The sequence below is a fragment of the Sciurus carolinensis genome, chromosome 5 (assembly GCF_902686445.1).
Source record: "Sciurus carolinensis chromosome 5, mSciCar1.2, whole genome shotgun sequence".
NCBI classification, from domain to species: Eukaryota; Metazoa; Chordata; class Mammalia; order Rodentia; family Sciuridae; genus Sciurus; species Sciurus carolinensis.
Genome location: NC_062217.1, coordinates 67,216,968 through 67,244,170, shown reverse-complemented (window position 1 = coordinate 67,244,170; position 27,203 = coordinate 67,216,968). Strand labels below are relative to the sequence as shown.

The following is a 27,203-nucleotide window of genomic DNA, read 5'->3' as shown; positions in this document are numbered from 1 at the left end:
TTGCTCAGTGGTGGAGTGACCCTGGGTTCAATCTTCAGTACCACAAATAAATAAAAATAAAATATGAACTTATATCCAGGAAGTTGAAAAAATATTATTTGAAATTTTTTTGGTACATGGGATTAAACCCAGAGCCTCACACATGCTAGGAATGTGCTCTACGACTAAGTTACACCCCCAGCTAAAAAAAAAAAAAAAAAAAAAGATTTAACTTAAAGAGTACCACTATTGATGAGAAATTTATGAATATTAAAAAAAATTTATTTTAAGGAAAAAAATTAACTTATCCTTTCTGTGGTTTTTCTTTTAAAGTCAGGTGGACTGTAAAATTTAACTACATAGGTATATAAGAAAAACATGTAAAAAGGTATTCTTAAGAAAATTTCAAAACAGTTAAGTATGAACCCAAAAGAGTGACACACATATAGAAATATGCAATTTGTTGGAACTCTTTATGAAGTAGATTGCCTAAGGGGCACTTGAGATGCTGAAATGTCCCTGAAATCTTCCGAGAAATCACAAAGAACATATGAGTTAGTATCCGGGAACATAAACATACCATAAAAGAATGATAATTATACTGTGACTTCACTTTTAAGAAACCTGGCTGACTGCAGGGTTTGTTTTCTTTCGTTAAGTGTCATAGACTGCTGTAGAAGCAAGTTATCTAGGATAATGGGAGTCAGTCCAACAGTCAGGCAAGCACGGGGTCCTGTACATTCTAGGAACTTAGTAAGAAGTGGTTGACTAATTCTGGTTAAATACTAACTGAAATGACTATGAGCCTTGGCAGATGTTATTGGCAAAAATACTGAATAAGGGGACTTCAGATATCTGAAGTCTTAGAAACAAATGTCTTTTTTTTTTTTTTTTTTTTCTTTTTTGTGGTCCTGGGATTGAACTCAGGGCCTCATGCATGGAAGGCAAGCTCTCTACCACTGAGCTACCCTCAGCCTGAAACAACTGTCTTCTATTCCACGAATACATATTATTCCCTGGAGGCTAAATAAGCTATGGGTTGCTGTGGCTACGATTATCATGTCCTGAGGTTTAGGGGCAGTTCTATTCTAGACAAACATTTCAAACATGACTTCCTATTGGCTACTTTCAGACACTTCTTTGAAATTGTTCTTGGGTGTAGGACAGCTCTGTGCTTTGTCCAGCAAAAATGGTATTAGTTATCAGAGTGAAACATTTTTTTAAGGGGAGGGAATGAGGATATAGTAAATGGCAGTTTTTAAAGTTTTCAATTTGACAGTCTGCAATTATTACTGATCACTGGAAAGGACCATAATTTGTTTTACATTCAAATGAGTTCTTGTGTGCTAAATATTGTACTAAAGGCTAAGATACAAGGAGAAATTTATCACTCTATTGGGAAAACAGATGCATATGCACATTAACAGAAATATTAATAGGCATTAGGTATGAGGTATAAAATGTCCCCCCCACCTTTTTGATACTGGGGATTGAACTCAAGGATGCTTTCCCAATGATATGGATCCCTAACCCTTAGTATTTTTTATTTGGAGACAGGGTGTCTTGCTAAGTTTAGGCCCTGCTAAATTGCTGAGAGTGGACGTGAACTTGCAATCCTTCTGCCTCAGCCTCCCAAGTTGCCGAGATTATAGGCATATGCCCCCAGGCTTTCTTAATTTTGAGTTAGGGAGGGCTTTGAAGAATTGATAACTAACCTTTGGATGGAAGGAAAAGATGAAAGGGAATCCATTTGTTGAGTTACTGCTACATACCAGAAGCTTAATTACATTATTTAATCCTCACACAACTCTTCAAAGTAGATATTATCTTTATTTACAGATGTGGAAACAGTTTTTTTTTTTTTTTTGGGGGGGGGGTATGTTTTACCAGGGATTGAACTCAGCAGCACTCAACCACTGAGCCACATCCTCAGCACTGATTTGTATTTTATTTAGAGACAGGGTCTCACTGAGTTGCTTAGCACCTGGCTTTTACTAAGGCTGGCTCTGAACTTGTGATCCTCCTGTCTCAGCCTCCTGAACTGTTGGGATTATAGGTGTATGCCATAGCTCCCAGCAATAGTTTTTAAAGAGATGAAATTATTACTCCAAGAATCCATAGCTATCAGGCAGCAGAGATGGGATATGAACCAAGTCTTGTCTGTCCGATTGCTAGCTTTTTCCACAGTATTTAAAAATGTGGGTGATACAAGAAATAAAAAGGTAATCCCAGCCTTACAATTTAAGGACACAGAGTAGAAGGTAGAATGGAATCAATTCATTTGTCCATCTTCTCCATGGCTGCTCAGTGGTGCTAAAGAAAAATGACAGAATGGTACTACTATAAATATGTGACTTCTCAATGTGGGAATTCTTTCACTCATTCATTAGATAACTCTTTCAAAATTCCTGGTTCCTCAAAACTCTGACCCTGCTGGGGATGCAGCTCAGAGGCAGAGCACCTGACTAGCATGCAAGAGACCCTGAGTTCAATCCCCAGCACTGTAAGGGAAAAAAAAAACCCATAGAACAAAAAAACCACCATCACTACCACTACCACATAGCAAATAACAGTAACAAATACTCTTGTTCTGTTCTCTATTAAAAAAAAACAAAAACAAAAAACAAAACTCTGACCCGTTCATGCCTCTTTCCATTAGAAAACATCCATTAAATGGAAACTCCTTAAATTATTACCACCTGCTAGAATCTGGATAAGTGTTTTCCGAAAGTCCATGTGTTAAAGGCTTGGTCTGCAGCTTGGCACTACCAAGAGATGGTAGACACAATTCAGGTAGGGCTTAGGCCAGGTCTTCAGGTCACTGGGGGCATGTCCTTAAAGAGGATAGTGGGATCCCAGCCTCTTTCTCTTTCCAGCTATGAGGTGGGAAGTTTTGCTTTGCCATGTGATCTCACCATGATATGATGCCTTTTGATATGCCCAGAAGCAAGAGGGTCAATCATGTTCTGAAACTTCTAAAACCACAGATCAAATAAACCTTTTCTCTTTATTACTTGATTATTTCAGATATTTGTTATAGTGTTGGAAAGCTGACTAACATACTAACAACCTATAAATTTACTCTTATCCTCACACAATTCTTCTACTCTTCCACATGGAGAAAGGTGATACTTTGGTCTAAAGCTAAAACCCATCCATTTACTGTGGATCTCTTCCTTTTCTTCTGGCTTTTGGAACTCTATTAAGAGCAGGGCATGGTGGCAGCACATGCCTATAATCCCAGCAACTCAGGAAGCTGAGGCAGGAGGATTGCAAGTTTGAGACCAGCATCAGCAGTTCAGTAAAGCCCTAAGCAACTTAGTGAGAACTTATCTCAAAATAAAAAATGAAAAGGGGTACAGATATGGCTCAGTGGTTAAGTGCTCCTGGGTTCAACACAACGAAAACTTATTTCTGAGAAAATATGGCCAAAAATACAAAGAAAAGCAGTGTTAGGGATTAGGAGTATAGCTCAGTATATCTCAGTGGTAGAGCATTTGCCAAGCATGGAAGTATGGGTGAGGCCTGAATTCCATCCCCAGCACCACAAACAACTGCCCCTCCAAAAAGCAAAATCAGAATTTCCAGAGGGGATCAGGAAATCTTATATAATTTAAGATGTTTTTCTGTATACCTCTTTTTTTTAACCTGATTATTTAAGGCTAATAGTTTATTTACATCTATTTATTTACACAAGGTTTTACTCAGTACAAGTGAAGATGTTTAAATGTAAAATAGATATGACTACCTGAAGGAAACAGAAAAAGTTATTCTAAGGAATCAAAAGTAAAATGGGAAAAAACAGGTGATAACACCTGGATAAGACACTCAGTTCTGAGTTTTCTGGCAACTAAGAAGACAAAAAGGAAGCACATTAAATTATAAAGTTTTCATTTTCTGACAAAATGAAGATATAACTTCATCTACAGAGTCAAAAGCTTTCCTGGAACTCATGCAAGCAATAATTTATCCTGAAATCTGATGTCTAAACAGGACTAAGGAGAAAGACTCTCCCTCTCCCAGAAAAAAAAAAAAAAGGATTAACTTCTAAATTTGACAGTATGTAATCATGACAGTTGAATCATTTAACTCTTATCAGCATCAGTTTCATCTGTAACAGTGGGGATAGTGGTATTTACCAGTGGACTACAGTAAAGATTAAATTAGATAATATATGTGGAAGTATTTAGTAGACTTCCTTAATTACTTTTACAAAACAGAAAAATCACACCAGACTTTGTTTTGATCTTCTTTCTGTAAAAATTGAAGGCATGATGATAAATTGTGCATTAATGGAAGGAATTTTATGAAGAGAGAGATCTTGTCTTTTATCCCCAGGCAGAATGTCTGAGACAGAGAATTTCTTTTTTTTATTGGTGGTGCTCAGGATGGAACCTCTTGCATGCTAGGCAGGTGCTCTACCATGGAATCACCACCCAGCTTTCCCCACTCTGATTTGTGGTTTCACTGAATAAGGGGACAACACCTGGAGAATTTAACCTGGGCACAGTGGCTTAACATCTGTAGTCCCAACTACGCAGTGGCTGAGGTGGAAGGATCACTTGAGCTCATGAGTTTGAGATCAGCCTGGGCAATATAGATCTCAAAACAAAACCCAAACCAAACAACAAAACCCCCAACGTTCCCTCCAAAACCCTTTGAATTTAGAATAGAGAGCTCAATTCAATTTATGATAGAAATTTAAGTTACTATTTAGTAGAACAAATCCTTCTTTTTGGGGTGGGGGGGAGTCCAGGTATTGAAACCAAGACCCTTAACCATTGAGCCACATCCCCAGCCATTTTTTATATTTTAATTTATTGCTGAGTTGCTCAGGGCCTCGCTAAATTGCTGAGGCAGGCTTTGAACTCATGATCCTCCTGCCTTAGCCTCCCAAACTGCTGGGATTACAGGTGTGCACCACCACCTGGCTTGTTGTGCAAATCCTTTAACCTACCATGTTGAAACCAACTGAACTTCGTACTCCAAAAGACAACCTAAAATATGTTATTTTTCATACATACTCTTTATTTTTATGTCATTAAAATTATTAGAAAACACAATAATATTAGACATATTTTCTCTAAAGAAAAGTTGAGACAAAAATCACCTAACACATAACTCATAATTACAAACTACTTCCTGAATGTATAAACACTAAAAATTTATAGCACTGGAAGTCAACACACATTTTTGGAAATCTTTAGAATACAACTGCACTCTTAGCATGAGAAGAGATCTTTTAAGTCAATATTTTTGAGCTAATGCTAATATAGAAGTAAAAACTTTTTGTGGACAGGTTCCAAATGTTTTAGACTTGTCCACTTAGAATTGTCTTACTTGGTCGGGCACATGGCACATGCCTGTAATCCCAGGGGCTTGGGAGGCTGAGGCAGGAGACTGAAGGTTGAAAACCAGCCCCAGAAACTTAGTGAGGCCCTAAGTAACTTAGGAAAACTCTGTCTCTAAATAAAATATGAAAAAGGGCCGGGGATGTGGCTCAGCAGTTAATGCCCCTGGGTTTAAAAAAAAAAAAAGGGAAAAAATTGTCTTACTTGTTATCTTTTTTCATTTAACTGTGTAAGTGTTCTCATTCACATTACACAAACATGTATGGCCTCATCATAACTAAGTAACTGTTGAAAATTAAACTAGAGCTCTCTAATGAAATGAGAAACTTTAAATAAATTGCTAATTTAAATTGTTGACATTTAGTGATTAAAACTATGACTTATATTAGATAATTTTTCCAGGCCCCTGATTAGTGTGATGCAAACCAGAAGCCTTGGGTGCAAACTGTCAGGAGGGAGTGGCTCTCAGGTGCTGACCCTGTACTGGGCATCACTGAGAATGGTGCCTCCTTAACATCTTGTGCCCTTTGATGCCTTGCTTGCTTCACCCTAGTAATGATTTTCACTTATAAACAAACATTTATCAAGGGTAAGAGGGGTTAGGGGTATAATTCAGTAGTAGAATATTTGCCCAGCATGCTTGAGACCCAGGTTTTATCCCTAGCGCACATGTAAAAAAAATCATTTATTTATTTATTTGTGATACTGGGGATTAAACCCAGGGGTGCTCTACCACTGAGCCACATTCCCAATTCTTTTAAATTTTATTCTGAGACAGGGTTCTACTAAGTTGCTGAGGTTGGCCTTGAACTAGCAATGCTCCTTCCTCAGCCTCCAGAGTCACTGGAATTACAGGTGTATGCCACTGGGTCCTCAGTTATTCTTATCTGACCCTTATCTGTTGGCTATTCTGAGCACATGAACTCCAAAATGATAAATATTCATAAGTGAATAAATCAATATTCATGAAATAAATAAACCAATCCTGTGTAGACACTTTGTTTTGTGGGGTAAATGCTCAAGTGAAAGGACAAACATTTCCTGGGGTCACCAGCAGTGATCTTTCCATATGACCAGCCTGCATAGATCTTTGCATCTTAACATACTATGCATGTTGGTATTTAATGGTTCTTAGAAAAAGATAACAAACTTGGGTCTGATTTTCTTTTCTAAGCTTTAATTTTTACTTTGCTTTGAAAAGAAAAAAAAAACATTGCTTTGCTTTAGATAGTTGGTATTATGAAAGTCCAACATTAGATTATTAAACTATAATTCCCAAGTGAAGATGCACAGTCAAATACATAGAAATTACCTGATAATTATTTAATTACGTATATACCCATACAAATTTCATTGATGCCTTGCAGTAGCATGAAATGCATATGAGTAGTTTTGTTTTGCTAGTATTTAATCTTCATGCTTTAAGATATTTTCATCTCAACTCACCAAGTGAAACTTTTCAGTTGTTATTTGGACTCATTCAAGTGATTTCAAGTATGACATATAAATATATGAACTAAAATTGCTTATATACCATGTCTAGCACATTTCTTTAAAATCAAATGAAAACTTCCACTGTGAAAAAAAGTACTTGTTATGCAGCTTTATGGAAAAAAATGTTGTTGATATGACTGACTAGACATCAGTAGTTATTACACTCTGTAAATATTCAACTTCAAAAACGTGAAAAATTCCACATAATGAATGCATCAGACTTTCACAGCAGAAAAACATTATTTCAAGGCAGAATTCTAGGAATAAGTGAAAAGAAAAAAACAAAAAGACTGGGGATATAGTTCAGTGGCAAAGCACCCCTGGGTTCAATCCCCAGTACAAAACAAACAAACAAATGAGAACTTACTAGAGAAGTCATTTCTAAGATTAAGAAAATCCTTCAATTCCTCTGACACCATTTCTAAGATACTCCTTCCAGTAATACTAGTCCCTAGTGCATCTTTCTCAATAATATTTTTCTAGTAACTTCTTCCCAAATGGCTGCTATAGCTTTTCCAGACTAGGAAATAATGTTTTTAGGATACTCAGGAGTCAGTGATCTGCCTTGAACATATCTTTCTCTTTTAGGATACCAAAATAATAAAAGATGGCTAAAATGAGGCAGTGATTGGATAGTCCGGTGGAAAAAAGTGCTTTGGACTAAAAAATTGGGTTTAACAATACCAAATGTTGGCTAGGATGCTTAGTTACTAGAACTCTCATTCATTTCGAGTGGAAATGCAAAAGTATACTCATTTTGCAGGGTATGGTGGCACATTCCTATAATGCCAGCAACCTGGGAGGTTGAAGCAGGAGGAAGATCAGAAGTTCAAGGTCAGCCTCAACCACTTAGCAAGGTCCTAAGCAACTTAGTGAGATCCTGTCTCTATATAAAAAATTAAAAGGGTGGAAGATGTGGCTCAGTGGTTAAGAACCTCTGGTTTCAATCACCTATTACAAAGCCAAACAAACAAAAATACACTCATTTTGGAAAAGTCTGGCAGTTTATTATAAATATGCACTTCAATTACCATTTATCCAGTTTGTGTTTTACGTTGTGTACCAAGAGAAATGGAAACTTAGATTTACACAAAAATCTATATACAACTGTTTATTTATAAATTAAATCAAAGTTACTTTATTTATAATTTCATAACATATTACACTGAAATATTAATATAATAAATAATTATACTATTAATATACTATATATTATTTTACTTGTAGATGTCTGAAAATGGAAATGACGTAAATATCAACTGGTGAACAGATTAACAAACTGTGATAAATCTATAAAATGAACTATCATTCAGTAATTGAAAAAAAGTCAGACTCAAAAGGCTACATATTGATAATTTTCATTTTTATGATGTCCTATGAAAGGTAAATCTGTAGGAAATAGATTAGTTAGTGGCTGTTAAGGCAAGGGATTAAGGGAAGGGATCAACTACAAAGTGCCTGAGGACTTTCTGGGATGGTGGAATTACTTCATATATTGACTGTGGTAGCAGTTACGGACTATACGTTTGTCAACAAAACCCAGAAATGTCTGCTAAAATGGGTGAATCTTACATTTGTATATTATACCTTAATAAACAAGACTTAAAAAAAAAAACAAAACTTGGCTCCTGTCTTGAGTACTAACTAGCTTTTGGCAAGCCACTTAAAGACATTTTTCCTCCTATAAAATGGGAATTATAATTACTTAAAAAATATTTCTGGCAAGGAACAAATGAAAAAAAAAATAAAGAAGTATATGAGCTTTAAAACTCAATACAAATATTGTATATTAGGTACTGGGTGTACACTGCTATATAAGACAGAAGCACACTAAAGAAATCTATTGTCTCATGGCAAAAAGAAATAAAACAGATAATGAATAAATAATGTGGAAATTCAGGGATAGAGATATGAACAAATCAATACTGGTCAACAAGAGAAAGGGAATTCCAGAAATAAGAATCGACACTAAGAATAAAGGATATCATAAGTTGAATGAAAAGGGCCAGGTCACAGTGCGATGCAAACATGAGAAGTTGTTAATGAGCAGAGTCAAATGCAAGTCAATAATCCTAACCCAATGTGGATTCTGAAAATGATTAAAATGGTAAAAATTATTACAAAATGGAAAAAGTACCTCACGATGATTCAGAAGTTGTTCTAAATCTAATGCCATTTGATTCTTCATCTGTAGTAAAGCTGACTTTTCTTTATTTAAGTTGCTGGAAAAAAGAAACGACCCAAAGTTTTAAAAAGTGATCATGTCGGTGTAAATTTAATTAGCAAATAGTAAACAGCAAAAATAGTAAACATGAATCTTACAGATAAACTAAATTTGACTTCAGGATGGTTTGACTTAAAATATAAATTCAATTTGTAGTCAATAAAAATATCAAACCTGTCATTTTAATGTTTAATTTAATGATTAGCTTAGAAAATAACTAAGTCCAAAGACTTTTTTTTTGGTATCAGGATTGCCTAGCTTCTATTTATTTTTATTTTATTTTTGGTACCAGGGATTGAAATCAGGAGCACTTGACCACTGAGCCACATCTTCAGCCATATTTTGTATTTTATTTAGAGACAGGGTCTCATTGAGTTGCTTAGTACCTTGCTTTTGCTGAGGCTGGCTTTGAACTCAAGATCCTCCTGCCTCAACCTCCCAAGTCACTGGGATTACAGGTGCCCGGCATTGTTTTTATTTTGAGACAGGGTCTTGCTCAGTTTCTTAGGGCATTACTGAGTTGCTGAGGCTGGTTTTGAACTTGTGATTCTTCTGCCTTGGCCTCCCAAGTTGGTAGGGTTTTAGGTGAGTGCCATGGTACCAGGCAGAAGACTCAAACAATGAAAATGAGGTGCTTTCTAAGAATACTTTCTTGCCTACCATGAGCATAAAATCAGTGTTTGAAAGTTGACTACTTATTCCTGAAATGTAAAAAGAGAAAGCAGGACTTAAAAAAAGGTGAAAAGAGAATACACAAGGGCAAAACATCAACATACAAAATATTAGAAGTCAAATTAAAATATTTATACTTAAAACTAAAAGTAGTATTTGATAATTTACCATACACTAAATTACCACTGAGTTAGGTAAATGAATTAGTCTGTGATACACTTTGGAAAATAATTTTTGTCTCTAAATTCTTAGTTTAATCTTTAATTTCTAAGTCTGCATTGTGAATTTTCCCTTGACATGACCACTTTTCTGATAGAAGAGGGTAAGAAGCTATCTATGAGCCTAATTATAAGGACTATTAATATTTTAAGAGAATTATGTGGGACCTGCTTTCTATTGTTGGTAGTCTTACTATTCAACATACAGAAATTAGAACAATTAAATATTCTTCTAATGTTACCAGAATAAATTTACTCAATCAGTACTACCACAAGAATTAAGAAAAGCAATAATAAAGTATAGTAACATAACTCCTCAAATGTTCAGACAAAATTTACCAGGGTAAAATTAATGAGAATTATTTTGCTAAATAGGTAAGACATCTTTATGTTATACTTTAAGAAAATGGAAAGCTGCCAGTTTTTAAAGTATCAAGAAGTTGTTTTCTTTTTTTAAAAGTGGTACTGAGTATTGAACACAGGGCCTCATGCATGCTAGGCAAGCACTCTACCACTGAGCTACATTCTCAGCCCCCAAAGTTTTTTTAATACAAGGAAGAGTAGCACACATTTTAGAAAGAACTGGTAATTTCAAGGATTTAAGAAGGAAAAGCATACAAATTCCTCCTTCCTAGTAATTGAGAACTTTCCCAGGAAGCATCTTGGAGTATCCTTAGAAGAAAAGACTAGATGCAATTCTGACTTGTGTTTCCAACTGGGCCCTTTGACTCAACTGTGTGGTACAAAGCACAACACACGCTGCTCCACTGAACCTCAGTTTTTGCATATCTGTAGTAGTAGAAATATTCAGATATGCCAGAAGGATATGTGAATTATCTAATGTATGATTATATAAAGTGCTGAACTCATAAAATTCGACATAAATGCTATACAGTATTACTAATTTAGATGAAAAACAGGCATCAGAGGAAAACAGTAATTAAATGCCAATAAAGGTAAGTAGCTGAGCAGAAAAACAAACTGACTTCGGAGTTAGGCGCCAGAGATCCTACTGGGCTGAGGAGTTGAAAGAACAAAATGGTACAAAGGAAACTGAGTGTCATGCTCTGCCACAGTCCCCAAAGCAGGGTAAGGATCAGATGTTTCTTAAACTCTAAAATTCTAATCTCTCTCTAGCTGGAATCACTTTGAATATGAAATATCCTTCAAAATTAAAGTAAAATTCAGTAAATAGGACTAGGAATTTTCAAGGGACAGAAAAGTGTGTGTGTTCATATATAAGTACATACAAATATACAATATATAAACATAGCCTATTATGTGCAGTGCATACATAACATAGTCTCCAATGCCAACATGCCCATTAAATAAAAAGTAGTGTAAAGGGAATGAACAGTTGAAGTAATTAAAGGATTTTGCTGGATAATTCTTTAGAAATGTTTTATATGTTGTGTTTAACTTTTTCAAGAATAAAGTAAATATTCTATAATTAAATAGAAAACCACACAACATGAAATAAAAGGCAGGCAGATAAACTGTTTTACAGAACAACTGTGTTACATCTGAAAGACACAAAAACATATCACATACTCCATGGACAACTTTTCTGTGATTAGAATATCTGAATGTATATTTTCAGTCTATTCTTCATTATAATACACTTGAGGCATAAGAGACTACCTTCAACATGTGGGTCTTTAAAACTTAACATTATCATATTCGCTGTTCTGCTAGTATGTATATAAATACTCAAAAGAAAGCTCAGTCGTTGTAAGACATATTTCATAACCATGGAAACTTACTTTAAAAATACAAAGCTTGTATGCGTGACTCATAAAGCAACTACAAAACAAATCTCCTTACAAGCACATCTATCTTGAACGGTATATTACAGCCATAATTGTTAAATTCACTGTTAATTATTACTTAGAAATTCATGTTTATGGCTCTGTTTCACCTGCTATATGAAAACATATTCCTGATATACTGTTCCTTAACTTCCTGGATCAATATACTCTGGTTTAGCCACGTAAGAGAAGTTGACAATGTAGTCTTTTTCTTCTTTAATTACTAGTTAAGAATAAACTGAGATCTGACACCAGGGAAAGAAAATTTATGCTAATTATTCTCTTTCAATGCTTCCTTTGGTTCTTGTTTTTGTATTGGGGATTGAACTCAGAGACCACTGAGCCACATCCCCAGCCCTATTTTGTATTTTATTTAGAGACAGAGTCTCACTGATTGCTTAGTGCCTTCGGTTGCTGAGGCTGGCTTTGAACTTGCCACTCTCCTGCCTCAGGCTCCCAAGCCAATGGGATTATAGGCATGTGCCACCATGCGTGGCCTTTTGGTTCTTTAGTAGAGAAAAAACTATATTGCCCAGGCTGTCTTTTGCAACTTGGTAGAGGAGAGTTAATAGTACTACGTTTAGGTTGGTAATAATTTACCTTAGTGATAGAGGATTTTAAGCAGTTAGCAGTGACATCTCAAATATAAACTTTTAACACATTTGTAATGATTTTATTTCACTGTAATATTTGCTCTAACTTTTCTAGAAATTGAATATATTGTATAAATAGCTAGATTTGGAAGGGGTAAGTGTGGTATAGTGGTATCATTTAATTTTCCAAGTAAAACAAAATTATTTTGTTCTTTAAAACAATTCTTATTTACAAGCTAGAAAAACATTTTTAATAATTGATTGATATAAATATTCTTTAAAATTAAAATCAATACCCAACAAAAAAAGAACAGTCAATTCCAAGGAACATAATAATTTAGTAATATTTCTGGATGAACCATCTAATGTTTAAATTTTTGATTTAGTAAAGGAAAAGGGGAATGGAAGTTACATTTACTGAATGTCTCCCATGTGCAAGAAGCTTTTTTTTTTTTTTAAACTGGGAAAACCCAGGGATGCTTTATCACTGAGATATATCCCCAGGTCTTTGTATTTTTTATGTTGAGACAGCGCCTTGCTAAGTTGCTGAGACTGGCAACCTTCCTGCTTCAGCCTCCTAAATTGCTGAGATTACAGGTGTGCCACCTGGCAGGCCCTGGTTAGAAGCTTTACATGTGTTAGTGTGTTTAATTTTCACAATTATCCCTTGATGTTCACATTAGAATCTATACTTTATAGATACATTTACTTGGAGAGAAGCCAGGTTGATATGTATTCAAAACCCAGGATAATTCTATTATAGGACTTGAAATGCCATTGGCTCAAAGTAGGGTGAAGAACTGAGGGTTTATAGAATTGTGGGTATAGTGATCCATCTTACTAGATTCAACTTGTTGATTGAGCTGACACTTTATGCCAGCATCATATCACATCACTTCATTCATGTAACCAGGGTACAACTATAGTTGCCTCTCAAATGCCACAATTATATGATTGGAAGCACATTACTTTTTCAAATAAGAAGATAGTTCTTCAATTGAGAGCAAGATTTCATAACCTGTGAAAATCTGTTCAAGATCTAAGACATTATGATATGATAAATTTATAAAACAGTGTTAAAAGACTCAGATGTTTAGCCAAAAACATTTGATAGTTAATTCTGTAATTGGCATAACTTTAATGATTACAGTTGTTATTAATAAGGAAGTCTTGATTTTTGACAAAATTCAATATATTTTGAGAAATATTATTTCTCTCTCTTTTATGGTGCTAGGGATTGGATCCAGTGCCTTGCACATGCTAGAAGTGCTTTACTGCTGACCTCTACATCCCCAGCACTTTTTTTCTTTTGAGACAGGGTCTCTCTAAGTTGCCCAGGTTGGCCTCAAATTTGGGACCCTCCTGTCTCAGCCTCTGAAAAAGCTGCAATTATAGAGGTGCACCCCTGCACTTGGCTCAATATACACATTTTTAAAAGGTAAGATAAATACTAATAAAAGCAAATGTTTACTGAATATTTATAATATTTAGGCATTATACTACATCTATTATAAAAATCACATACTATAATTCTCAGAACACAGCAATATGAATTAGGTACTTTTAACAATGGTTTCATTCATAGATGTGGAAACTGGCTGGCCGTACTGTTCAATACCACAGCCATTAGCCACAGAGGCAACTAAAATTAAAATTAATTCAATTAAAAAATTTAGTCCCTCAGTAATACTACCTTCATTTCAAATGAACATCAGGCACATGTGGCAAATGTCTAGTGGACAGTGGTATTGATAGAGGACAGTGCAGATACAGAATATTTTTATTACTGCAGAAAGTCCTATTCGACAATGGAAGTTTAGAGAGTTTTACTTACTTACCTCAATCCAAAACTAAGTATTGGGCAAGATTTGAATTCATGCAACCAGTCTATAAAGCCTGCCTTCCCTTTTGAAATTTTTTCTTTTGGATTTAACCCAGGGGCTACCACTGAGCTACATTCCCAGTCCCTTTTCATATTTTTTTGAGACGGGGGCTTGCTAAGTTGCTAAGGGCCTCACTAAATTGCAGAGGCAAGCCTCAAACTTGCTAAAATCTTTTCCTTTTTTAAAAAAGACATTTATTATAGAGTATTTGAAAAGAGAAAATATGATAATCCCCCAAATATCTGTCTACCTTCTATAATTACCAGCACAAAGTCCTACTTTTTTTCAAAACCCTATTTTATACTATTTTTTTGCTTTTCTTTCTTAATTATATTAGTTAATGAAAAATATTCATTATTCAGAATAGAGCATTGGGAGGCAGTGTAACAGAATGGTTCAGAATACAGAATTAGAAATCAGACAGATACAGATTTAAATTTTGGCTTGTTGGGGGCTATGCCATGCGTACTCCCCGAAGATGGCGCCTGGCAGCCAGCCAGAAGCTGTTTTGATCACATTGGAGGTACGTGTGCACAGGTGTCCTTAAGTGCTCCTGCTTGCGCCTGCTCGTGATTGGGCAGCTGGTTCCTCGCCTGATCTCAACTGGCGTTGCTCCGCCCTCCGTCTCTTGTAGGGAATATAAGCGGACAGTAGGTAGTAGAGAAAGGAGCAGCAGCAGGCAGGGAAAAGTGAGAGGAGTAAGGAGCAACAGTAAGAGGAGCAGCTAGCAGAAAGAAACAGAGAAGCCATTAGCAGAAAGGAAGAAGAAGAAGTGGCAAGCAGATAGAAACAGTGAGTAGGAGCAGTGGTGGAAGATAGATCACAGAGCAGAGAGTGGAGAACTGAGAACACATCTTTAGGTTGCAGATCACAGATTGCAGTATGCGGGACACATCCCTAAAGCACCTTAGGTAGACGGACCCTTAGTTCACAGGATGCAGGACGCACCTTTAAGAAGCAGGAGCAAAACTAAGAAGATAAGATTTCTGAAAGGGTAGTCTCTCTCTCTCTTAAGCAAAGTCTTTCTCTCTTATGCAAAGCCTCTCTCTCTCTCTCCTCTTAAAGCAAGCAAACCTCAGTTCCTCTATCCTCTATACCTGTGCAAAGTGTTGCTGCAGGCGGTGACAAATTGCCATGGGCGTCGACATGGCTCCACCACAGAGCTATATATTCTGAGAGGGCAAGTTGCTTAATTTCTCTAGGGTTCACAATGTTCCTCTTTCTAATTTTCTCTTATAGCTATTTTTCTGTATATTAAACATTTTTAGCCATCTTCATTCTTAATAAGTATTCAAATAAATTTATATGAAGGTATCTGTACAAGAGGCAATTTTTCCAGCTCTTTACATATATCCTCTCAATGATTATAAAGGTAAAATAAGAATATTACAAATAGTTTCAAATATAATAAATATACAACATAAGAAGAAATTCTATTTGGGGTTTCTTCCTCAGTTTCCCTAAGAAAACCACATTGCTGAGTAGATGATGAAAGAAATTTCCATTGTCCCCAATAGGTGCTTATAGCATAATTAATTAATTTTTGTCATTTATTATTATTATTATTATACTGGGGATTGAACCAGGGTCACTCTACCACTGAGCTACATCTCCATTGCTTTTTATTTTTTATTTCGAAAGAGGATCTCTAAGTTGCCCAGTCTGGTCTCAAACTTGAAGTCCTCCTGCCTCAGCCTCTTGAGTACCTGGGATATTTTGAGGTTTAAAGCATAAATGTGACTTTAAATTATTTTACCACATTATCACAAATTAAGAACAGGAGTATATTTCTGAACTATTTTGGTGGGGTAAAAATCAGAGATAATAATCATTCTGATTTATCAAAAAGAAAACCCACACTTTGGAGTTAATTATGAATAGCTAAATTTTTTTGGTTATATGCCTTAGGAAACATGGATTTAATAACTATTTTCTCCTTACTGTTTTCCAATTTTTTAATTCAACAATATCAATTCCTTTTTAATGATTTGCTTCCACACTTATGATGGGTTAATAATTTATCCAGAAAAACTTAAATTATTGTGCTAACCTTAAAATTTAATAACCAAGTCAACTAGCTAAACATTCCTGAGTTAAAAATCTTTTTTTTTTTTTTTTGGTACTGGGGATTGAACCCGGGGCACTCTACCAGTGAGTCACATCCCCAACCCTTTTTTCATATTTTATTTAGAGACAAGGTCTTGCTGAGTTGCTTAAGGACTCGCTAATTTGCTGAGGTTGGCTTTGAACTCTCCATCCTCTTGCCTCAGTCTCTTGAACTGCTGGGATTACAGGTATGTGCCATTTTCTTAATGCACAGCATTATTCTTTTATTTCTGTTTTTAAAATTATCATATAGATGAAGGTATTATAAAATTATCATATAGATGAAGGCAAAGAATTTGAATGACTAATAAATGGAGCAATCTTTCAGATAAGGTCTCAATAAGCAAACAAATTTCACACTAGGGAAGTGAAAGGAATTCATTTATTTACATGGATGTAATTCATAGGTTACTCCATGTAAAGGGTCAGGGAAAGAAAAGCCTAAAAATTCCTTGGCAAAGTCAACATGAATCTAAGTAAATGTGTACACATTATCCATTTAAAAAGCCATTTTAACTCCATAAATGGCATCTAGTTACAGTCATTTTGGTCAACCCATATCCCATCAGACAACTATAGGAAAACAAGCACAGGACAGCTGTTGTGTCCCTAGAAAGGGTGTTTTGTTAGTAAGCATAGCACTGTTATTTCCTTGCTAAAATTTCATCAGGTGGAATATGAATACCTGATATGATGTGACCAAGTTTTCCCAAGACAAGCTGAATTTTCATTTAAGACTGCCTTCATCTTTTGAAATTGTTTTTATAATTTATAATCCAAAATCATCTATAGCACCATTATGTTTACAAATGTCCTTATTATTCAAAGAAAAAATTTGTAGATGGTTTACCTGACATCTTTCTCAAGTTGTGCTATACACTTCATCAGTGAATCAATCTTGGAATCTCTCTGACGTACTGATTCAATGAGGTATCTGTAAGGTTGTTGAGTCTGGTTTAATAGCGAATTGGCTCTGTCAAGCTAAAGAAACACAAGTTTCATTAAACTTTAGAAATCAGATAAGCTAAATTAATTCACAGTGTCCTTGCACAAATGTAGTACACTAAACCTTTTTTTTTTTTTGTACTAGGGATTGAACCCAAGGGTGCTTAACCACTGAGCCACATCCCCTCCTGTTTTATTTTTTATTTTGAGATAGGGTCTTGCCAAATTGCTTAGGACCTGGCCAAGTTGCTGAGGTTGACTTTGAATTTGCGATCCTACTGCCTCAGCCTCCTGAGTCGCTGGGATTATAGGCATTTGCCAACACGCCCAGCTAGTTATAGGAGTATTCTGAATAATAAACTTATCAGATACAAAATTTGCAAATATTTTCTCCCATTTTGTGCACTGTCTTTACACTTTCCTGATTCTGTCCTTCTAAGCATTAAGATTTAATGCAAGTCAAATTTATCTGTTTCTATTTCTTTTGTCTGTCTTTTTGATGAAGTGATCGCCAAATACAAGATGATAAAGATTTTTTCTGATGTTTTCTTCTATGAAAGTTTTATAGCTTTGCTTTCAAATTTAGGTCTTTGATTTATTTTTAGTTTTTGTATATGGCATAAGGTCAGGGTCCAACTTCATTCTTTTTAATGTAGATACTTAGTTTTACCTGCTCCATTTGTTGAGAAAACTGTCCTTTCTGTACTAAAGGGTCTTGGGAACTTTGTAAAAAGCCACTGACAAATGCATATGTATTTATTTCTGGTTCTCTTTTCTGTTCCATTGGTTTATGTGTCTATCCTCCTGACGGCAGCACCCAACTTGATTACTATAACTTTGCAGTGAGTTTTGATATTTGGAAATGAGTTCTCCAACTTTTTATTTTATTTTCCTTTTCAAAACTGTTTTGGCTATTGGAAGTCCCTTAAAATTCCAAATGAACTTTTTTCTTTTTTGGCAGTACTGGGGATTGAACTCAGAGGGGCATTACCACTGACCTACATCCCTAGCCCCTTTCATTTTATTGAGACGGTCTCACTAAGTTGCTGAGTCTGACCTTAAACTTGTGTTCTTCCTGCCTCAGCTTCCTAAATTGATGGGATTACAGGTATGCACCACAATGTCCAGCTGGGTTTTCATATTTTTGTACAAAAACTCCATTGGGATTTTGATAGTTCATGCTTAATTTGTAGATTATTTTGGGTGGTATTTTCCTCTTAACAATAAGAAGTCCTCCAATCCATAAACATGAGAATCTTTTGCCTATTTGGTTAAATTTATTCCTAAGTATTTAATGCTTACTGATGTTATCTGTAAATGAAATTGTTTTCTTAGTTCACTTTTCCAAGTGTTCATTTCTAGTATACTATGTACAATCTCATATTATGTTTTCTCATATATCCTTTTTTAGTTATGTAATTTTTTAAAAATCAAAATCACATAACTAAAAAATTACTTTTTAGAAAGTAATTGCCGGGGGATGCTGGCGATTGAGTCCAGGTGCACTTTACTATTGAGTTACATCCCCTGCCCTTTTTGTCTTTTTCAAATTAAAAATAAAAAATTGGTACTGGGGATTGAACTCAGGGGTACTTAACCACTGAGCTACATCCACAGCCCTTTTAATATTTTATTTTGAGACAGGGTCTCCCAAGCTGCTTAGGGCCTTGCTAAATTGCTGAGGCTGACCTTGAACTTGGGATCTTCCTGTTTCAGTCTCCTGAACTGCTGACCTTTTTTTTTTTTTTTTTTCATATTTTTAATTGGCCCAAGGGTGCTTAACCAGTGAGCCACATCCCCAATCCTTTTTACTCTGAGATAGGGTCTCACTAAGTTGGTTAGGGTCTCTCTAGGTTGCTGAGGCTGGCTTCTAACTTTTGATCCTCTTGCCTCAGCCTTCTGAGCCACTGGGATTACAGGCATGTGCCACCCTACCCGACTTAATTAATTTAATTGGTACTTTATAGCTATACATAATAGTAGAATATACTGTGAAGCATTCATACATGCATAGTACATAATTTGGTCAATTTCATTCCCCAGAATCATATAACCTTTATCAGATAATTTTTCCAGGTTGGTGAAAGAACTTGAATTTAATAAATTTTTAATGGTTATAAAACTGTCTAGCAAGCCCGTGTATCACAGTTTAATTATGTTGCTTACAGTAACACATATATAACATATTATCAATGTCTGACTGGTATAGATAATGCTATAACAACTCTTTTCCCTATTACAGAATTTTTTCCTTAAATTAATATTTTCTTCAATTTTTTTGAACAGAATATATATTATGATAAAGGTTATGACTACTTAACCCTTTTAACATATAACTACAAAGTTCTTCCCTAAAGAATTTTATTAGCTTATATACTATTCAACTTAGTTTTTTTTTTTTTTTGTTGTTGTTGTTTTGTTTTGGTTTTGCTCATTTTTTGTTTTTCCTTTTTCCTTAAGCAAATGTAAAATATATGTCACTAAAAGAACTAAACAACATTGGGTTGGGGTTGTTGTAGCTCAGTGGTAGAGCACTTGCCTAGGATGCTTGAGGCCCTCGGTTTAATCCCTAGCAACATGAAAAAAAAACCACAAAAGCACCCCAAAACCAAAAACCCCATAACATGGTGTCTCAATGTCACCAGGCCCCTATTTCGGTACACAGTGAGCCCCCACCACACCCTGAGACAGGATCTTCCTATGTTGACCAGGCTGATTTCAGATTCCTAGGCTAAAGTGATCCTTCTGCCTCAGCCTCCCAAGTAGCTGGGATTACAAGCATGTACCTCCATGTCCAGCCCCTTGAAAAAGGTATTCTAAAGTTGAATATGAAAAACTGAACAATTATGACAAAATTTGTGTACATTTACTGTAAGATGAGGGGAGAGAGAGGGGCATATTTTATTAATGAAAACAATATTATAACATTCCTAACTATTCTAAGTTTGAGATGATCTTTGATAATAAATTTGTAGACTTTTATGTATGTTTAAAATTCCCCCTTTCCTTTCTAATTATCAACAAGTTAAACTGAGGCTGAAGATTTGCTGTTCTTCTGGAACAAGAAATAATGTGTGTTTTTCCTCCTCAAATCAACTATACTTATGAAATCTATATATGTCTAAAAAATTAAGTCTTAAAGATTTAATTTATTTTAGCATTTCAATTTTTTGGTTCTCTACTCATTTTAATAAAACAGTAAGTGATTAGCCCAGGAGATAAAGCAGGAAATAGGGAGTTGGGTTATGGAAGACACAGAGGGAGGTGGAAAAAATCAATGGCAGAAGTTAGAACATCTTTACACTGAAAACCAAGAGGCCTAGGAGGGAAAAGAAGGAGGTGAGGCCAAGAGAAGACTGACTAAAGAATGTCTGCTTACAGTTAGCGAACTACTTCATCAAAGGATTTAAATTATTTATCTAAATTATACTAGAAAAATACTAGATAATTTTCTTGTGGTTATGTTAACTATAGTCCAGGAAAGAATTCCTCAAAGAAAAGGAGATGAAAAACATACAGAAGGATTTTTTGGACACTATTCATTAGGGTCAAAGCAGACCCATAAAGAAAAAAAAATCCACAAAACATTTTCTATAACTTGGATTTTAGTGTATTTTTCTTTGTTTTGGTAATCATTCTTTAAAATCTACTACAATGTCCCTGGAATCTTATTATTCTATTAAGTTACTTTATGAACTTCAAATATGCAGTTGGACTAAGTTCTACTAACCTGTATAACCAGTTTCTCTAGTCAATTAAATCAAACAATTGCCTTGACTTTGTTTTCACAGAACTGACCCTAACTGAATAAACTGAACTGACAAGTTGCTTTGTGTTTCAAAGTACAGAATAGTCCATGTGTGCATGTGGGGTGGAGTGGGGGGTAAGGGTGGCAGGAAGGACTAAGAGCATTAACAGACTGTAGTTAACTTTAGTCTAGAATGAGCTGTTTAAAACATCCAATTTCAGTTACACAAACAACATCTCATAAAAGCAGTCTGTCTTATATATTTTAATTCACTTTTTCATGATAGCAATTACATATATTTGACTTAAATATTATAAACAAAATTAAGGGCTTAAAGACTTACTTTGAAGGTATCTAATATACAAGCTAGGACTTCCTTGCTCTCTGGATAACAAAAACAAAAGTGTTGTCAGTCTTAAGGGTGTATTTCTTTATAAACCTGTTTGTAGGCTTTTAAAATCCTCCATGTCTCCCTTTCTCCTTCTGTCCTCCATGGTTTTTCATACTCAGGAAAAGAGAACATGTCTCTCAACGAAAAGTAATAATTTCTATTTTTGAAATAAACAGAACTTAAGAGAATTTCATTCAATTCCTCCAACATAATCTTACAAAGTCTTTTCTATAACAAGCCAGGTATGGTGGTATATGCCTATAAATCCAGCAATCAGGAGACTGAGGTAGGATTCCAAGTTCAAGGCCAGCCTCAGCAACTTAGTATATTTAACCCTGTTTCAAAGTAAAAAATAAAATGAAATGTGGTCTGGTGTAAAGCACCCGGGGTTCAATTTCCAGTACCAAAAAACAAAAAACAAAAACCAAACAAAACCCTCCAAACTAAAAATAAAGTTTTTCTGTAAATACAATAATTAGTATTCAAAAAGTTTTGCAATCACTCACTTTGCCTATTGTTAGTAATCTGTTCCTTATAGGAAAGCATTAGTAATTAATGACTCAGGAATCACGTAGGTAATAAATGACTCAGGATTAAACCCACGACACAACATTTTATAGAATTGTTATTCCTCCTTTGTTTTAATCACATATATATGATTCAGAGGAAAGCAGCACCTGATTAAAACATAATTATATATTTTGATGCAAATACTAATTTAAATTATGCTTAGATAATAATCAAATGATTTTTCTCTTACAATTTAAAAAATATCTAAAGGTGACTACATTTTGTTTTACATTTTTCTTAAACCTGGAGTTTACTTTCACAGAAACTCTTGGAAATGTGGGTCTTTCTTGCTGGGGATAAAATGCATTCCTATTGAAGGAATTTAACACTGAGTTGATTTCTGTGTATAAAACATATACATAAGTAATACATTCTAGTAGTAGAGGTAGATCATACTAATCCACCCACACACCCTTGCTTAATCGTGGTGATCACACTATGAATGTGAAATGCTTGCTGAGTGTTCAATATGAGGCAACACTTTGATACTACTACTCTGTGTTCTCCATCAGTTGGGAAAATGTTGAAAAACAATGATTTCTGAGTCTCCACCCTAGTCCTAACTAAGTCAGAGTTTCTCAGGACTGGATCTCTATTCTGATAATCAGCCAAATTTTGAGAACACAATTCTAGTGATCTTGTTCTAGGCCATTCCACCCAACTATTTTTGTAGGTACACCATTTTACATTCTGATATTACCATCTAAACTATTAAAAGCAGTTCCTTTCATGTTCCAATATGGCTAATGACACTATCACCTTCTCTTTTGGTACCAGGGGACTGAATCCAGAGGTGCTTAAGCACTGAGCAACATCCCCAGCCTTTTTATATTTTTAAAATTTTGAGGGCTGGGGAGACAGCTCAGCTGGTAGAGTGCTTGCCTTGCAAGCACAAAGTCCTGAGTTCGATCCCCAGTACAAAAAAAAACACAAACAAATAAAATTTTGAGTCAAGGTCTTGCTAATGTATTAGGGCCTTGCTAAATTGCTAAGGTTGGCTTTGAATTTGCAAACCTCCTGCCTCAGCCTCCAGAGCTGCTGCGATTACAGGTGTGTACCACCATACCCAGCCTGATATCATCATCTTTAATGAGGGTAAGATGTAGCTCATACAGTTCAAACCAATTAAGATCCAGGCACACTGGTGCACCCCTGTAATCCCAGCAACTCAGAAGATTGAGGCAGTAGGATCACAAATTTGAGGCCAGACTGGACAACTTAGTGACACCCGTCTCAAAAAATAAAAAGGGCTTGGAGATATGGCTCAGTGTAGAGTGCCCTGGGTTCAATCCCCAGCACCAATACATAAGTAAATAAATAAATAAATCCTGGAGAGACTCCACTGTGCTAGGTGTAACCTCTTGGTTGCTGGACTGTGATCTCAGGAAACAGGAAAAGGGGCCAGTATAGACAGAATTGTGGTGGTAGAATGATACTCTGGCACTTAGGACAGCAGCTGTTTATGTTTCTGCAAGTCTTTTATTATTTTAAAAACAAAAGGCAAGTGCATGCTAGTTGGTTATCACCCCTACTTCTGGTCCTGGGATTCTTAAAGTATGAATTAGGTAAGAAGAGAAACTCATAAGAGGAGGATGCTAAAATATTTAAGAGTAACCAGCATGGAAGAGATAACTGAAGTCACTGAAGTAGAGGGTAATACAGAGTATAATTATTTCAAAATGTATTGAGCATCACTTTTCTGTAGAGTTTACAGATGCAGATTCCTGGGGTAGGGATGTAGCTCAGTAGTACAGTGCTTTACAGTGCTTGCCTAGCAAGTGTGAGGCCCCTGGGTTCAATCCCACTGCCCCCTGCCACAAAAAAGGAAACAAATTCCTGTGCTTCTTTCTATGTCTACTAATCACAATCTGAGGGCAGTATCTAGAAACCTACCTTTTTTTTTTTTTTTTTTTTTTGGCAGTAGTAGGGATGGATTGACCCAGGGTACTCTATCACCAAGTTACATTCCCAGACCTTTTTACTTTTAATTTTGAGACAGGATTCTGCCACATGGCTGAGGCTGGCCTCAATCTTGTGATCCTCCTGTCACAGTCTCCTGAGTACCTGGGATTTCCACTGTGCTTGGCTAGAAACCTACATTTTAAACAAGAACTTTGGTTGGTTGATTTTTACACTCATTAACATTTTAGAATCACTGCTGAGGTGCAAGAATAGAGCAAAGTATAGATGTGTGAGGACACCTATATTTAAGGGTTAAATGAACATGAAGACAGTTAAGTAGACTTAAGAGCCATCTGGGTTACACAAGAGCCAGGAGAATAGTGTTGTAAAACAAAAAGGGATAAGATTTCCAGAATACATACAATGTGTATGTCACAGGTAGCTCAAACTGGATGGACATCGGGAACACTGGCAATTAGGAAGTTATTAGTGATCACAAGGAAAAGCATGGATGACTGCAGAAGAGATATTTGAAAACACACACACACACACACACACACACACACACACACACGATACTTGATTAGGGGATAAAGAGGGGAAAATAATAAGTAAAGATGCTGAAAAAAAAAATCCTTTGTAAAAAGGGTTCCAGGAAGATCAGTTTAGATAACACAGCTGTGATAAGGAAAGTAGGGAGATGACAAAATTGATGGTTTTGGGGAGTGGATGAGATCTACAATGCAAATGATGGGAGACAGCATAGAAACAGAAAAATAAAAACACTGGGCAACAGTAGCGAGGGCCTGGTTGATGTTCAGCACCATAGTTTTGTAATGCTTCCAAGCAGCAAAAGTAACAGATTTCCACAAGATTTTTTCAGGATGTTACAGTAAACCAAAAGATTCTCTTTTTTTTTTTTTCTCTCCTTCCTTCCATTAAATATTTATAAGGTATCTACCAGATTGTAAGATACTATACTAAAGGTAGGGATTGTCAAGAAATGCCTGATGGATGCACTGGCAACAAAGCAATCTAGAGAGCTTGCAAACTGTAGTATTCAGATGGCTGATAAGGTCTAAGGGAGATAGGAAGAAAAGCGGAACAAGGGCAGGCTTGATAGATTGGAAAAACACAAAGAGTTTATGAGTCTGTGACTCATAATGAGTCCAAACAAAATACAGATTTAATGGGAATGAAAGGCCTGGGAGGGCTGGAAAGACAGGAGATTGTGAGAACAGAATTTCTGAGTTCAAGTTTTAGAAGTTTTGCTCTTATAAAGCTACCATGAAAAATTAATTTTATTTATTTTTTATTTTACTTTATGGTACTGGAGATTGAACCCGGGGCACTTTAACAATGAGTTGCATCTCTAGCCCTTTTTATTTTTTATTTTGAGACAGGATCTTGCTAAAAATTACTTAGGGTCTCGTTAAGTTGCTGAGGTTGGCTTTGAACTTGGGATTCTCCTGCCTCAGTCTCCCAAATCACTGGGATTATAGGCAAATACCATTCTACCTGGTGAGAAATTCATTTTAAAGTTATTCAACTGTATAGCAATACTGATTTTGGGGTATGGGTGTGAAGAATTTGAATAATGAAAAAATTTATAATTACTTATGAGTATCAAGGCACAACCAGTTAGGTAAAAAGATTAAACAATTGCCTTATTTGATATATGAACAGAAAATAATTTTAAATAAGTCACTGTTTTCTCCACTTCAATGGTGGTTGGTATTTGATATTTCTCTCTCTCTCTTTTTCACACACACACACACACACACACACACACACGACCTAGTATTTGAACCTTTTTATAAAAGCAAGGCTGAAAGAACAAATTATAACCTATAGTTCTGGATTCATGGTAATTGAATTTTTTCCAGAATTAATCATAGCAAAGAATTATTGATTTTTACCATTTGGTAAGGTTAGGCACAGACTGGTTACAATAAGGACAGTGAATGTTTTATCTATGTAACAATGTAGCCACTCATGTGGTAGATAAATACATGTTCATTATTATTAAAATGAAAGTTACTTTTTATATAATCCATAGCAGAATAGCCTCAAAAAATAAGAGACAGTGATAATAGTTAATAATAATTTGAACTGTTTTATTTTTTAGGGTTCTGAGGTATATCCTTAGCACTTTACATTTTTAAATATTAAGAAAGGGTCCTCTAGGTTGCCCAGGCTGACCTTGAACTTGTGATCCTGTCTTAGCCTCCCAAGTCACTGGGATTACAGGCACATACCATCATGCCCACTAATAATTTGTATTTGTTAAAAGCCATTTCTGGTACTGTGTTCTGATTATGTTATACAATCTGAATGAATCTTGTTTGTTCCAATGACCTCTTCACTTTAAGTCTTCTTCATGAAATCTTACCATATATCACCAATTTAATCAGCCACTCATATCTAGTTATGTCTTGTACATCTACAGAATATTTGAGAATGCTAAGCTTTTGAGGGATGAAGTACCACATTAAATGTGCAAACATACAGAGAAAACTAAGTCTCCAAATTCCTTAAAAGTACAAAGTAAATTAGGTGAACTCTGGTAAGACATTAAATTATAATTTTTCTCTAGAAAAGGTACTTTCTAGAGGGTACTGGAGAAAACTAGCTGCAAGAACTGTCAAACTGCACAAGTGACAAAAGGTAGTCATGAATGCCTAAACTGAAAATGAATCGCTAAGGCCTTTCCTTTTCTTTCTTTTGTTTTCAATCCTTGGTCCTCAGATTCCACTTGCCACCTCATCCTTCTTAGTCTCTTTTTAAAAATGGATTTTCTGAAGAATCTTGCTATGTTGCCCTCAGGCTGACCTTGAACTCCTAGGCTCAAGTGATCCTCTTGCTTCAGCCCCTTGAGTACCTAGAACTATAGGTGCACACACTGTGCCCAGATATTTGCTTTATGGAACAGTTTAAAGTTCATAGCAAAATTGAGCAAAAAATAAGCCTCTGTAAATTGACACATCATTATCACCTAAATTGTACTCGAAGTTGGGGTTCATTCTTGATGGTGTATATTCTATGGGGTTAGATAAATACATAATGGCACATATCACCTTTATTACAACATATAGAATAGTGCCAGTGCCTTAAAAATTCCCTGTGCTCTACATATTTACCATTACTTTCCCCCTAACTTTTGGCAAGTTGGCACCATCTCCATAGTTCTACCTTTTCCATAACATCACATAATTGAGATCAAATAGTAAACAGCTTTTCAGATTATCTTTGCCTGTTTTAAAAACTATTTTTTTTCCTTGTCTGTTTTGCTTTTCTATTTTTTCCCTACTTAGAAGTA

The 27,203-nt window shown here is 35.5% G+C and overlaps 1 protein-coding gene across 1 annotated transcript in view; it reads right to left on the bottom strand.

The window, feature by feature from the left end:
• Positions 1 to 27,203, bottom strand: part of Pibf1 (progesterone immunomodulatory binding factor 1) — a 234,411-nt gene that overhangs the window by 30,395 nt on the left and 176,813 nt on the right. Inside the window, exons 15-16 of the mRNA XM_047553407.1 lie at positions 17,179 to 17,309; positions 8,962 to 9,046 (exon numbers count right to left, since the gene is read on the bottom strand). Coding sequence (XP_047409363.1) covers positions 8,962 to 9,046; positions 17,179 to 17,309 — 216 coding nt within the window. The remainder of the gene's footprint in view (positions 1 to 8,961; positions 9,047 to 17,178; positions 17,310 to 27,203) is intronic.